At 36.8% G+C, this 15342-nt stretch overlaps 1 protein-coding gene across 12 annotated transcripts in view; it reads left to right on the forward strand.

The window, feature by feature from the left end:
* The window catches only part of EPS8 (EGFR pathway substrate 8, signaling adaptor), a 246782-nt gene that overhangs the window by 194049 nt on the left and 37391 nt on the right, over positions 1 to 15342 (forward strand). For all 12 annotated transcript variants that reach the window (XM_035255264.3, XM_078338267.1, XM_078338273.1 and 9 more), the window contains 7 exons: positions 726 to 808; positions 1371 to 1507; positions 4754 to 4827; positions 6364 to 6490; positions 8244 to 8332; positions 8983 to 9057; positions 12934 to 13082. In XM_035255264.3, coding sequence (XP_035111155.1) covers positions 726 to 808; positions 1371 to 1507; positions 4754 to 4827; positions 6364 to 6490; positions 8244 to 8332; positions 8983 to 9057; positions 12934 to 13082 — 734 coding nt within the window. The remainder of the gene's footprint in view (positions 1 to 725; positions 809 to 1370; positions 1508 to 4753; positions 4828 to 6363; positions 6491 to 8243; positions 8333 to 8982; positions 9058 to 12933; positions 13083 to 15342) is intronic.

The raw sequence follows: 15342 nt of genomic DNA on the forward strand, positions 1-15342 counted from the left end.
ATACAGCATACATATTTGAGAAATCATAATTATAGAGAACAAAGAGGCATAAGCATAGATGGTGCATCTCATCAACAATCTAATACAGAGTAATAATTCCTGGCTCTAAACAAACTTTGCAACCAAACAAAAACTCCGTATCTCCTAATCTCATGTTGATCCTCAAGAAAAACCCAACTGAATGTTCTTGTTAGAAAAATTGTTCGCAGAAAGTTAACTTTTACCTGGAGTCACAAAGTAAAGTGGTTATTTAAAGAGGTACAACCTCGTATTGGAGTTTATCTCATGAGTGTAGTGGATTTGCCTTAAACCCAAAGATTTGTCTTGCTGGGTTAATGGGTGTCCAGTGGATCGCGAGGGTGAGAAAGGGAAGGAACTCTGTTGTAGGTGTGAGAGTGCCTAACGCCTTAATTTCTTCCCTATTAGAGATTTTTACACAGTTTTATTTTTGGTGTGTGCATATCCTTTCTATTATTGACTTTATTTAAGAATAGCTTTTTTTAAAGATAATCTTTAAAAATTTCCTCAGTTTTAAAATCTTGTCATTATAAAGTTCACCATTATAAAAACCACAAGAGTCATGTTTGCAAGATTTTTGTGAAAAGACTTTTTGCATCAAGACACTTGTTGATTCAGACAAGGAACAATCCCTTTTTCTGTTTTAAGCTACATATCAAGACGCAGAAAAATCTATCAACTTCCAGGTAACCTGTGTCTCCTTGCAGGCAAACCTAATTAGTGAGGACATTGAAAGTGCAATCAGTGACAGTAAAGGCGGGAAACAGAAGAGGAGGCCTGACGCCCTGAGGTAAGAGCACTAAGAGAAGTCACCACACAGGGTAGAATTGATGGGTTTGTTTCTAAGGCGTTTCCCCACAAAGGGTTAGAAAAGTTATTTTCTATGGAAGTATATGACTCTATTTTGTAGATCGTAACCTGGAGACTCAACACGTTTGCTCTCCCAAGTTTGTCAGTGTGTTTGCTCCTTTTCTCTCCATATTTTCGGTCTTTCTCTGACATGGCTTCACTTGTGTTGGAAGTCAGGGTCATGAAAGAGGAGTGGCGCTTTAAGAGAAGGTATCCTAGGGAAACAGGATTGACAAGCTAGACAGTAGGATTGTGATTGGTCCGTGGCCCTTCCAAGTCACATGAAGACTCAGAAAGAAAATCAACCTAGTTTTCAGCTGTTATTTTATGTCTGTGTTTCATATGCATTTATAAATGTGCATAGTAAGGAATGTTTAGGAAACCCTTATAGCCTCTTGATATAGTTGTTTTTGAATTTTAATAACTAGTACCACAAGCTGAGATAATTGATATGTTATAGAAATAGAGATGGTAAACATTCTATTTGTTTTCATCTTTTTAAGGATGATTTCCAACGCCGACCCTGGTATACCACCTCCACCCCGAGCTCCTGCCCCTGCACCCCCTGGAACCGTCACCCAGGTGGACGTTAGAAGTCGGGTGGCAGCCTGGTCTGCATGGGCAGCCGACCAAGGGGACTGTGAGTCTTCCTAGAATTAGTACTTATTGAACGCTTACTTTGGGTTGGTACATAGTTCTTGCTTTCAAATTCTGAGGCTGATTTCAGAACTGAAGCTTGAGGTTAGTTTTAAAAAATCAAATCTTAGATAAAAGAAAGTTAAGCCTGGAATTTTGTGAAGATTATTATCTGTAAGTGTTTAGACCCACCATTTAATAAATACGGTAGTAGGGTTAGCATCATTATTTTTTTAATGCTAAGAGAGGAAGTTACACCTGATTGACAATTAAAAAGATGGTATCAAAATGGGTACCAAAATATGTACAGGTTTTTTTAAAGATTGTACTTCAAATTATTTTCATTTGTTATTCTGTAACTACAGTTCCTTTTTGGACAATTTGTCACATTCATGGAAAGGTTGTCAGGACAGTGGTTGGCTGTTGGCCGTGGAGACAAGTCCAGCAAGTACAGCTGTACTTGTCAAGCGGGCCCTATGTGTGCGGCATCATTTCGCCTTGGCATTCTGATTAAAAGCAATAGTAGCATAGAACTTAGTGTTACTTTTTATGTTAGAATATTTTGCTAGAATCTAAAATTGTTTATAACTAAAAAATGCCTTAAAATATATTTTGTCTGGTCTCTTCATTTTAAGGATGAATAAATTGTGATTCAGCAGGCTTGACTCTGGTGAGCTCTAGAGCCTCATTCTTTTGCTTCTACTCCAGTGGGACTTCTTAACTTTCTTATTCTTTATCCAGTGAAGTATTATTCATACAGACTACCTGGCACTGTAGTTAAACAATATAATTCATTTCTAAAAATGAGTGACCTTGAACTCTACTTTGGATGTGCAGCGTGAAAGCTCTGAAGCAAGACCCATCTACCCGTGTGGTCTTGGGAAGTTATCTCTGTACTTCAGCCTCATCTCTAAAATGGGGATGAATAATTCATGGATTGCTGTGAATCTGAAAGTAAATAATGTTAACGGTAGTACCTACCACAGAGTAGTGAGCATAATTTGTGGTTCTCATTTTGCCAAATTGAGTTCATTTTTTTTCTGAATTGTTTTCTGTGTTATTTAGGCTTCTTGTATTCTTAAAGGTTTTTTCCATTAAAGGAAAAGCTGAGCTACCAAACTTATGCAAAAAAGAACTCTTTGATGCATTCATTAAAAAAAGTTAATTAACAGAGCTATGTGGTTTAGTTTTATAACAGTTTCTGTTTTCAAAAATTATGTAAATTTCTACTGGTATGTTTTGTATTTAAAATGTGTTTAAAAGACAGTAGTTTATTGCATTCTGTACTGTTGTGTACTTAGGATGTTTATGTTGTTATCGTTTCGACGAAGAGGTGCAGAAGGAAAGGAAGGATGAGACAGCTTTACGGGCATTCTCAACAAACCTGTAAACATATATGTCGAACTTAATATAATTTTTTTTTTTTAAAGAAAGTCTCACTTTGTTGCCCAGGCCTGGAGTACGGTGGTGCCATCTCAGCTCACCGCAACCCCGCCTCCTGGGTTCAAGCATGCTCCTGCCTCAGCCTCCTGAGTAGTTGGGATTACAGGCGCATGCCACCATGGCTGGCTCATTTTTGTGTTTTTAGTAGAGACAGGATTTCACCATGTCAGTCAGGATGGTCTTGATCTCCTGACCTCGTGACCTGCCTGCCTCAGCCTCCAAAAGTGCTGGGATTACAGATGTGAGCCAGCGTGCCTGGCAGAACCTAATATAATTATAACAAAGAGAGAATTTATCCCTAGGGATTTCTGAGCTTTCATTAGATTTTATCCGAAATATTTCTGCCATGTCATCTGTTTAAACTAAGTGAGACAAGGCTTTCAGAACTTCTAATTTACTACTAGACCAAACAGAAGACTTACTATATCAGGTTTGGCCTCGATCCAGTCCAGTTTTTAGTTAGAAAGCACCTCAAAAGGAGGATCTTTCTGGTTCCTCTGAAGGCCCTGGCTGACTCAGGCTGAGCTGCTCCTCATTTGAATCCCTGAGGTATATCTACCCCTGACTTCCAAAAGTGATCACTGTGGGATAGCACCAGTGGCACTGGGGTTCCTAGCTGTGTCTCAGACCTGACAGAGTCCAAGAAGTACCATATCTCCTCCACACTGTGCCCTCCAAATGATACTTTTTGGGAACTCTTTGGAGTTCCTAACAGCTATTTCAACCTCAACTTAGTACTTTCTGTGGCAGTCCATTATAGCCAAGGTAGCAGCTAATCCATGTGTAGAATAGTAGCTAACTGGCAAGATTTCACAGATAGAAATTTTAATTATCTTAAAGTAGTTAACAGCCGCTAATTAAGTTTCATAAGACACAGTGATTTCTTCTTTCTTTCTTTCTTTTTTTTTTTTTTGTTGGCAAGTGTTCCAGTTACAGGTACAGATAGTGTAAAGGAAGAATAGCAATATGAAGTTTTCGGTATTTTTTGCAGTTCTCTGTATTGAAGGTTATGAGTCATGATGACGTATCCATCATGACTCGTATTTCCATTTGTGATGTTTCATTTCTGTTTTTCCGTCCATATATTTAAAAAAAATTTTCTACCATGAAATATTTGTAACAACTCTCTGTTTAGAGGCAGTATTAACTGACTCATACCAGGAAGGAGTTCATGATAATAACTTCATGATTAATAGCATGTTCTAGCCAACTGAGCAGCCTTAACATTTTGAATGGTCTTAAGACATATTTTTTTTAATGTAAAAATTCCTGCCTGCTTTTAAATCATGTAGCTTAAAATTAACGAGGCCAACACTGTGGGTTTTAAGCTTAATTACACTAGAATTTTAAGAAGCACTCTGCTGTCAGAACTCCCAAAGCTTTCTTGTAGTCATAGTGTTGGAATGTATGAAAATTACTGTTCTGTTGTGTTTGAACTTAGTTGACCAGTTTTGAGAAATAAAAGCTTAGCTGCTGGTTTATATTTCAGGCTTGTATGGGAATTAAAGGATGCTAAGTTAAGGTTAGTTCTACAGGTAGCTCACTCAGGGAAGAGAGAGAATAGAACCGATATTACACGGTAAATGAACATCATAGAGGCAGGAGGACCGATACTTAAGCTCTGCCCAACCGCTTTTGTTAGTGGTGATAAGGATGCATTTCACGGACGATGAGCACAGTTTTCACTTGTGTATCCAGTTCCCTTTTGCAGACGGTCCTCCTCTTTAACTAATTTTTATGTTTTAATTCACTGTAGTGGTATTGTGTGAGTAAATGATTGAAGGACTTATGACTTTCCTTTCTGTAGTTGAGAAAGCAAGGCAGTATCATGAGCAGGAAGAAACGCCTGAGATGATGGCAGCCCGAATTGACAGAGACGTGGTAAGTACAGCAGTCATTTTTAGATTATTGACTTTTTTTTAAGAGGAAAAACAGTTCACAAGAAAATGAAGTTGATTTAAATAAAGATGTTTTATAGAAACCATGTTTTCTGTTTCTAGTGATGGTCATGTTGTTTGATTTATTTTTTTCACTAACTGTTTTTGCTTTTATGCCAGTATTTAGGTAGTAGACTAGTTTACATAGAAACTTACGCTGAATTATTAACAGGAATGGTACAATTTTTCTTTCATTATAGTTTGTAATTCACAATTGAAATATTTTTTAATATGTCTTCTTGGCATTTATTAACAATGTATTTTAGAATGCCTAAAAGATAAAAGTTAAGAGGCATTTTGAAAGGATAGATTTGTAAATCGTAATGCTTTTATAACAGACAATGCTACATTTGTTTTCATTTCTCTATAGTCATTTACAGAATGAGAATTCTGTAAATGCTCTGGTTATAAAATATGGTGGTAATGTAATTACTTCTTATACTTTACACGTTACCAGCTTATGGATAAACAAATACTGAAAGGAATTTGAAATTTGGAATTCAATTTTTATATAACACTATTACATTTTATACTTAAAAGTTTAACCCCAATTTCTAGTCTTAAATTAGAAGAATGTCAAGTTTCACACATACTGGAGAAAGGCAACTAAGACTATAGTGTATAAGGAAACCAGATTCATTCCAGTGATCTCTGAAAACATAGTGCATCATTAATTCTATTTTGTCATGTGGAAACACTTATTAATGCTTAGTATCATAGACTAGCTATTAGGTTATCACAACATTCTGTATACCTTTAATTCTATGAAATAATATTGTCAGTGCTTTATTGGGACATTTATCAGTAAAACAAAAATGCTCAGTGCTCTTCTAACAAAACATTGTTTAGAATTTTTTTCTTAACTTTGTATGGGAGAACACTGAGAAAATTAAAGTAATTGAAAATAATAATCTGAGTAGATACTGTGAATGCTTCCTTGATAACGTTGAACATAGAGCAAAAGTAAGCTAAAGAAAAATGTAGGCCGGGTGCGGTGGCTCAAGCCTGTAATCCCAGCACTTTGGGAGGCCGAGGTGGGTGGATCACGAGGTCAAGAGATCGAGACCATCCTGGTCAACATGGTGAAACCCCGTCTCTACTAAAAATACAAAAAAATTAGCTGGGCATGGTGGCACGTGCCTGTAATCCCAGCTACTCAGAAGGCTGAGGCAGGAGAATTGCCTGAACCCAGGAGGCGGAGGTTGTGGTGAGCCAAGATTACACCATTGCACTCCAGCCTGGGTAACAAGAGCGAAACTCCATCTCAAAAAAAAAAAAAAAAAAAAAGAAGAAAAATGCAAATGTCTGGTGGTGGCTTCAGGTGTATTTAGTTTGATTCTTGTTATTAATTAGTAATAAACTTGAAATTTGCATGTGGGCTATTTCATTTTTTAAAAACCTTTCTATTATTTACTAAGAGTGTACAGCTAAGGCAAAAATAGTTTTGTTTCTTATTTTATTCTATAATTTTTAATTTCAGCAAATCTTAAACCACATTTTGGATGACATTGAATTTTTTATCACAAAACTCCAAAAAGCAGCAGAAGCATTTTCTGAGCTTTCTAAAAGGAAGAAAAATAAGAAAAGTAAAAGGAAAGGACCAGGAGGTAAGTTGGATTTTCTTAATCTTCTAATGACTGGTTAGAACTCGGGTACTACACAGAGTTCTGGCCCTTATGAACTGCATAGCAGAACTTCACTGACTGTGGACTAGGGTTCCTCTTCCAGTTTTGGGGTAGCACCTGAGATTTAGGCAAAGAGTAAGATGAACCCAGGGAAGAGTCCATTTTGATTATAAGTCTGCTATAGTGAAGAAAAATCCTGGAAGGTTTTACTTAAATCACAGAGACTCTCTGAGATTCAGGTAGTGACCATCTGTCTGTAGTTTCCATTGGTGATTGTAAAGTTAAGTATCTATTAAAGAAAGACATAGCTCTATTCATCTTATATTCTGATTTATTCTATTACAAACTAGAACCATATTACGTGTTAAAAGGGCTGACTTATTAAAATATTTACAAGTTTCAACAGATTTGAATTTTTTATCGCAAAACTTTAAACAGTACATTCAGGTCACATACAAAGCCATATAAACACAAATTTGAAGTATGCTGCAGTTCAGCTATTTAAAATGGCCTCAGCTGTATAAATTTAAAATTACGAAAGTAAAGTTTATTCTTCCTCTGACAAAATGGTAGAGATGGAAAGATATAAAATAGTAAATAAATCTTCCTTTCATTACAGATAACTTCTAATTCTTCCTCTAGCACATATTTATATAACAAGCTTATGACCTTTGGCTTTATCTTCCACATGTAAATACATGGATGTGCCTCCTCTCCACAGATTCGAAAATTAAGTACTATTGCTTCCCAGTATCTTAAAGCACTTACTGCTTTTGAAGTTGTCTATCAAAGGTATACTATCCTCTTGATCACCCAGATTCAAAACTGCAGGTTCTTCTGTGACTTCCTTCTCTAGCTTGCAGCCAACATCAATTTTATTTTCTCAACACCTTCTGTATCCACTTATTTCCCTTTTCATTTTCATAACTGGCCTCCAGTTCAAGCTACTATCGTTTTTTAAACCCAGCTCTCTAAGCAGTCTTCAAGCCTCTACTTCTTCATGCTGTGAGAACAGTGTTTTAAAGCTGTCAGTCACTTCATTCTTCTGCTGTAAAGCATATTAGTTACATGTTGTACTGATGTAAGTACAGCTCTTCACACTGGAAATCAGGTTATCCACAATCTAACCTTGATCTGCCCTTCCATTCTCATGTGTCTCTGATCTGATGTTTGTTGTTTCATGTACAGGCAGTTTGCTTTTTCCATGTTTTATGCTGTTTTTATCCAAACATGATGTTTTTCCCACGACATCGCCCTAGATCAGATTTTTCAAATCCCATCTTATAACCTGCTCTCTCCATCTATCTTTTAAGTATACATTTTCTTATCCCCCAACCAGGTAATTCTTGTCTCATAACCATTGGTACATCTCTTGTTAGTTATCTGGCTCATGTGTTTTATTAGATTTTAAGTCCCTTCAGAGCAGGGCTTATTGCTTTCTCACTTTTATTCTCTTCACAATGGTAAGCACAATGCCTGCCACAAAGAAAGGCTATAATGTATGTTTGTGGAATTAGATGAGTAATTTCTAGTGCCTGAGGATAGAGCAATCCGTTTCAAACCTTGTGTCTTCTCAGTTGTCACAGTCAGACTGTGAGATGTAGCACAGTAACTAGGTGGCACGTCTAATGAGATCATTAAACTTCACAGACGTAAATGTGGTTTTTGTTTTTGTATTTAGTAAATTTTCTTGGATTTTGCTCTGATCTCCTCCTCCTCTCACTTATTTCATTAGAGGGTGTTTTAACGCTGCGGGCAAAACCTCCACCTCCTGATGAATTTCTTGACTGTTTCCAAAAATTTAAACATGGATTTAACCTTCTGGTAAGTGAAATTTATGTACATAGAATTAGAAGAAATAAATGAAAAAATTAAACTCTAGTCAGAATGTTTCTGATCAAATCAAGAAATAAAATTGTTTTTATAGATTTTTGGAGGGTATGTATGTTTTGATTTGCCTTTAATTAAAAACAGCAAATTTAAAAACATATATATCTAAGAAAGTCGACTGAAAAACAATGACCTCTAGTCTCACTCTATCCATGCCAATGAATATATTAAAAGTGAAACTGGTGGTAAAGACCACCCCACTGCCAGGCGCAGTGGCTTATACCTGTAATCCCAGGACTTTGGGAGGCTGGGGTGGGCAGATCACGAGGTCAGGAGTTCAAGACCAGCCTGGCCAACATGGTGCAACCCCATCTCTACTAAAAATACAAAAATTAGCTGGGCATGGTGGTGCGTGCCTGTAATCCCGGCTACTCAGGAGGCTGAGGCAGGAGAATTGCTTGAACCCGAGAGGTGGAGGTTGTAGTGAGATCGTGCCATTGCACTCCAGCCTGGCTACACAGTGAGACTCTGTCTCAAAAGTAATAATAAACAAAAGACCACCCCCTCTGAGTCTATGTTGGACTTTTCTCAGTGTCTGTCTTTTGCTTCATAGTAATCTATTTTCTGTTTTCCTAATGTTGCAGGCCAAATTGAAGTCTCATATTCAGAATCCCAGTGCTGCAGATTTGGTTCACTTTTTGTTTACTCCATTAAATATGGTGAGATTTTATTAGTTTAAGAAAGAATTGTTCTTAGTATATTTTTAAACCCACAGTGTCTGTCTGGATTATCTAGACTGCTTTGCTTCATTACCTTGCTTGGGTGCTATTTCCTTGCCAGTTGTGTAAACATCAAGAATGTAAAATTTGAGAATTTAGAGAACCTAATAAATCATCTTGTTTAAACACCTTATTTTATATTTGAGGAAACTAGTGTCTCTGACAGAACTAGGAATATGAAAAGACATAAAGTTTTATCGGATACCAGTGTTTCAATGTATACTAGTATATAATATCCAATGCCTTGAATAATGTAGATATTTTTCTCATTCTCACAAAATAATCATGAGGAGTCTAGTTCTTGATGGATGGTTTGCTCCGTGAAGTCATTCAGAGATCCATGTTTTTTTTTTTATTCTAGATGTTCCTTCATCTCTTGAACTGTCTCTGACTTGTTTATTCATTTATGCACTTATTCTACAAATACAAACTGAGAGCCTCCTAAGTGCTTGGCTTTATAGTAGTTCATCAGGAACACACAGACAAAAATTCTCACCCTATTAGAACTTATATTTTAGCATAGAGGGCCAGCCAGTAACCTAAATAAATGTGTAAGTAATACAGTTCTCTAAAAATCAGATGCTATGCAGAAAAATAGAGTAGAGGAGAACTGGGAGTTCCCCGGGAGATGCATGCCTCTGTGTGTGTGTGTGTGTGTGTGTGTGTGTGTGTGTGTGTGTGTGTAGGAAATGGAGTATTACACTTTTTGAGTAGGGTTGGTTAAAAGAAGCCTCACTGAGCTGTATTGGAGTAAAGGAAGTAACGAATGGGTCATCAGGATCTTTGAAAGTAGAGAATTCCAGACAGAGAATAATGTGTAAATGTTCTAAGGTAGTAACATGCAAAGCATGTTCTTGGAATAGGTAGATACTGTGACTTCAACAGAATGAGGGAAGAAAAGATTAGGAGATGTTATCAGGAGGGCAACAGGAAGATACATTTTGTTGGTCCTTATAAGGGATTGGGAGACCTTTGACAATTGGAGAGTTTTCAGCGGAAAAGGATTGCCCTGGCTATAATGTTTAGAAATGTTGGGGAAGAAGCAGCTAGGGTCGTTATTAAAATAATCCAGATGGGAGATTATGATGCTTGGACCTGGTAGCATTGAAAGTGGTGAGAAGTCTGATCTGGTTATAAATTTGCTGCTAGATTGGATATACTGTGCAAAAGCCAAGGATCTCTCCCAGATTTTTGGCCTAAGACTGATAGAATGAAGTGATGGTTAAGTAAGTTGGGGAAGTCTGGGTAGAGCAGGTTTTAGATGTATCAAAAGTGAGTTGTACCCAAATGGAGAAACTTGAATTGATAGTTGGATATATGAATTTGGAGTTCAGTGGAGAAATCAGACCAAGGACTCGTTAAACTTTGGGCATTCAATGTTAGGAGAATAGGAAGAACCAGCTAAGAAGATTGACAACAGGCAGTAAGGGAGGATAAATCTCATTCTTCTTTCCCCACGGATAAGTAGACAAGACTTGAAGTAGGATATGAAATGAGTGTTGCTTCCAAGGTAGGAAAGTAAGCAACATTGGCAAGATGAATGTCAGAAGCTAAGCAGTAAGGGACTAGAGGGTGGAAGTGCAAGAGTGCATCAGTAATTTATGAGTGCTTCCATATGTTGTTGCTATATATGTAGCATCAGATTCTACTTGCCTAATTATTTCTGAATGATTCTTGCTATATAAATGCTTTTTTTAAAAATTGGATGAAGACCAAGGACATATATATGTCAAAGACATATACAAGCAAAGAATTTGATAGTAGCTCATAACAAAATTTGTATTTCTTATTTAACATCTTTGATGCTATCTTAATTTGAGTATTAAGAAGTATTATTTAAAAAGCAGTTTTTGCTGCCTTCTTATACTTCTTTCTCACACTTCCAGAGATTATATGTAGATATCTAGTCATTACACAGAGTAAAGCTGTAACATAACGAGGATGGTTTCCCTGACATATACAAATTGGTCTTTGTGATCAGGTTGTGTACCTGAAAACTTTGGTTTACCTGCCAATGTTTTGGCAATTTGGTTTACTTGCCAATGTTTGGTATCTCTGCTTTTCTCAAAAATTACTCCTTATTAATGTTCTCTCCATTCATAATATTTTCCTGGTCCATTTAATGTTCTCCCTACAGGGCCCCAGACATTTTACTTGGACAAGGGAGATGAGGAGAAACATCTACTCAGGGCCTGCTACTGCCTAAGCATGATCTGGCTTTACATCTGTGAGCTGCTCTCCTCTTCCCTCATCATGGACGTGCACACGAGCATAGCCACAGCACATATGCCTGCACACGTTCTTGAGAGGGATCCATGGCTCATAACCTTTTATTTACAGTCTCTCATTTTATTTCCTCTTTTGTTAAATCAGAGATTTTTGTATTCCTCTACTCATTATTTTAACTGTTTTAATTTTCCCTTTTATTGCTACATATTTATTAGAAATGCATTTAGGGTTGGAACTTAAAAATTACTGTGCTAGGTAGGCAGGGTAGGTTTTGTTCTCAAAGAAGAGTTAGTGTTCCTTCTTTATCTGCCACCTTTTTTTCATTCATTCCATACCACTGTGTCATCTGCAGCTCAAAGTCAGATAAGTCCTAGTCCAACTCCTCAAGGAGGGGAAACTGAAAAGTCATAAATTACAGTGTAATAGTGTAACGTGTTACTAATATGCATAAATTACAGTGTAATAGTGTAACGTGTTACTAATATGCATAAATTACAGTGTAATAGTGTAACGTGTTACTAATATGCATAAATTACAGTGTAATAGTGTAACGTGTTACTAATATGCATAAATTACAGTGTAATAGTGTAATGTGTTACTAACATGTATAAATTGTTTAGAGGACGCAGGGTGGGGATGGTGCCTTAGTTACACTTTGGGGTTAAGACAGGCTTTCACAAGAGGTGGGACATGAGTAGAGTTCTGAATAATGTGGGAAGGGCCTTCTGGGGAATGGGAGCAGCATGTGCAAATATACAGAGGCCTAGGACAGCACAGCGTGCTGAGAACACCTGGACGATTGGAGCCATTCAAGAAATCTTTCTTCTTGTGCCACGTCTCTAGAAGGGAAGATTTTTATAACGGGACTCTGGTTTCTGCTCTAGGAGTTAGCTACCATTTCTTAGCCAGAAAATAGCTCATAAGAAGTCAATGAGAGTAGTTTTTGGACATTTTCGTATCCTCATTTTGCTTATCAGAGAATTGCACCTGTTTGTTTGTTTCTGCTGTCATTAAATTATCCATGTTAAATCAGGGAAATTTTCTAAAAATAATTCTGGGAAAAGGTGCCATAGGTTCAGAGTATCAGTCTCATTCCTGGTTCGCCTTCCTCCCTGGATCCTTTACTTTTGCATGTCTGTATATGCACAGCCGTAGGCTGCTAACTCCTGATAGTATTGTTGCGCTTGGTTGTATTCATTTTGGGAACTATATTTTTCAAGTTTGGCATAACAGATTTGCCAGAAGAGATACACATATTTAAAACAATAACAGCAACAAAACAGGGATAGTAAAATCACCTGATCTAGAATTCTCTGCATAGCCTTTAGTATCTTCCAGAGAAAGTCCATAGGCAGATGCTATGAAAGTTGTTAAATTGTTGACTTTGATTTTAGATTGTAAAGCACTGCTGGGCTGGGAAGTTGATTTGACAAGCTGTTTTTCAATCGGTAGTGCACTGCACAGCGTCAAAATTTAGTTTGACTATTAGAAAAGAGTGCTTGTTTTTGGCATGGGTGTTTGTCTACACATTTTGAAAACATACAAGTAATTGTCATCTTCTTACTAAAAAATGGTTTATTATTTTAGGTGGTGCAGGCAACAGGAGGTCCTGAATTAGCCAGTTCAGTACTTAGTCCCCTATTGACTAAGGACACAATTGATTTCTTAAATTACACTGTCAATGGTGATGAACGGCAGCTGTGGATGTCATTGGGCGGACCTTGGATGAAAGCCAGGTAAGCATAGATGAGTTTAGCATTTACCACCTATAACGCCTTAAGTACCATTCTTTGTTTATTACATTAATCTAATGAGACATTTCTTTAACCTTCTATGTACAAAGGACTAAGTGTCATAGGATGAAAAAGCCTAAACCCTAAAAGCTACAAGTCTAGTGGAGGAGATAGAAGTGTATGCAGTATAATTAGGAGTGAGTCATAAACAAAATGCTATTGGTTGGCAAGGGGGAGCCATCAGGAAGAGGATTCAGATAGGAGGGCAGTTAGCTTTCAAATAAGAGCTGGCATTTAAAATTAACAGGTACCCATAGAGTTCACACACGTACACACACACACACACACGCACAGTGCTTGCTCGTCCATGTACTTTACATAAGTACTGTTATTATCCCTATTTTGCCAATGAGGAAAGTGAGGCACAGAGAGGATAAGTTAATTTGCCCAAAGTCACACAATTTGTAAGTGACAGAGCAGGGATATGAACTCATGCCATGTAGCTCTGGAGTCAATGTTCATCATTAGTTTGTTAAACTGCCTTTTAGCAGGATGCGTAGAATTTCCACAGTTACATAGCAGGGCAAGGGCCTGTCCAGTAAAGAGAGAAGCAGAAGTGAAGGCATGACATAGTCAAGAAAAGAGAGGATGAAGATGTGTTTCTCTGGAATACGGACTTTGGGTGGCAGTTGAGTGTGGAAGGGTGGGAGGAGGATGGTGTTAAAATGAGCATATAGAGACGAGCCGGGCAGGATTATGCAGGCTTTCAGTCCCATGCTAAGGAGCTGGATCATGGTTCTGTAGGCTGTGGAGAACCAATATCTTTGTGACTATGAGTGTGACATAATTACATCTATGTTTTAGAAAGATCAGTCTGGTAGTCAAAGCTAGAAAGGACAAGGACAAATGTAACTGGAGGTAGAGGCCTTTTGAGGTGTTAATGTTATAGTAGAGCCTCCTTTTTAAATCAGTATTCTTCAGGACCAGAGAGTCACAGTGGGACTGAAAAGGAAGAGTGGGTAATTTTAAGAATGGTGCACTTGTCAAGAAAGTGATTATGGAAGATAAGTCATTAACAATTGCAGCACTAATGCTTGCTGAGCAAGGCAAGGTTAAGAAAATAATTCTAATTTCATAATTATAAATAAATAATTTTTGCTTTGCTCATTTATCTTAATCTTTTAATTTATTTCACCAATTAGAATAAATCATTTAGTATGGCCAGTTAGACATTTGTCTTCCTAATGCTTTTGAATGGGTTAGCCTAAGAGTCATGGGCCAATTCATAATTTTTTTTCTCCTGTCAAAACATATAAAAGCTATTCTGCATATTTTTTGGACTTTGACAGTTGATTCTGTTGGAATATAGTTAAGCAGAAAATTATTTGAAAGCATTGCAGTTGTTGCTTTTATATAGAAAATATTTAAATTTACCTACATTATTTATGTATTAATATAGCATAGTATATACTGTATAATACTGTCCTCTAAAAAGTGGTTAAATAGATCTTTTATCTTTTAAATTTTTAATTGATACTTTATTTATAGTTGCACATATTTTCAGGTTACATATGATAGTTTGATAAATTCATATACTTTATAAAGATGAAATAAGGGCAATTAGGATATCCATCACCTTAAACATCTTAAATATTTATCTTTATGCTAGGAACATTTCAATTTTTCTCTTCTAGCTATTTTGAAATGTACACTAGATTAATGTTAACTCTAGTTACCCTGCTGATCTATCTAACACTGGGTCTTATTTCTCTTATTCAATGTATGTTTGTATCCATTAGTCAACCTCTCTTCATCTCCCCACTACCCTGCCTCATCCTTGTCAGCCACCAGTAACTGCCAGGCTATTCTAACTTCATGAAATCTACTTTTTTAGCTTCCACATGTGAGTTAGCTTATTTCCCTTCACAGAATGACCTCCAGTTCCACCCATGTTGCTTCACATGATAAGATTTCTTTCATTTTTATGGCTGAATAATCCATTGTAAATAGATCACTTAAATCTATTACATTTATATAGGTTATTTTATGATAAGCCTACGTGGCATCCTTAAATTTCATGAAGCTCATTAAATGCATCAGGTCTCACATTACAAATATAGCTCAGGCTCCTTAATTTTTTTGTTTAGGGTTCTATCTTGAAATAAGAAAATTAATTACCATTTAAAAAACTTCATCAAAATGAAATATTGTCAGCTATTAACATGTGGAGAGGGTCATTTAGATCCTGATTGGTAAGATGACT

This window comes from Callithrix jacchus, chromosome 9, assembly GCF_049354715.1.
Source record: "Callithrix jacchus isolate 240 chromosome 9, calJac240_pri, whole genome shotgun sequence".
In the NCBI taxonomy this organism is placed as follows: Eukaryota; Metazoa; Chordata; class Mammalia; order Primates; family Cebidae; genus Callithrix; species Callithrix jacchus.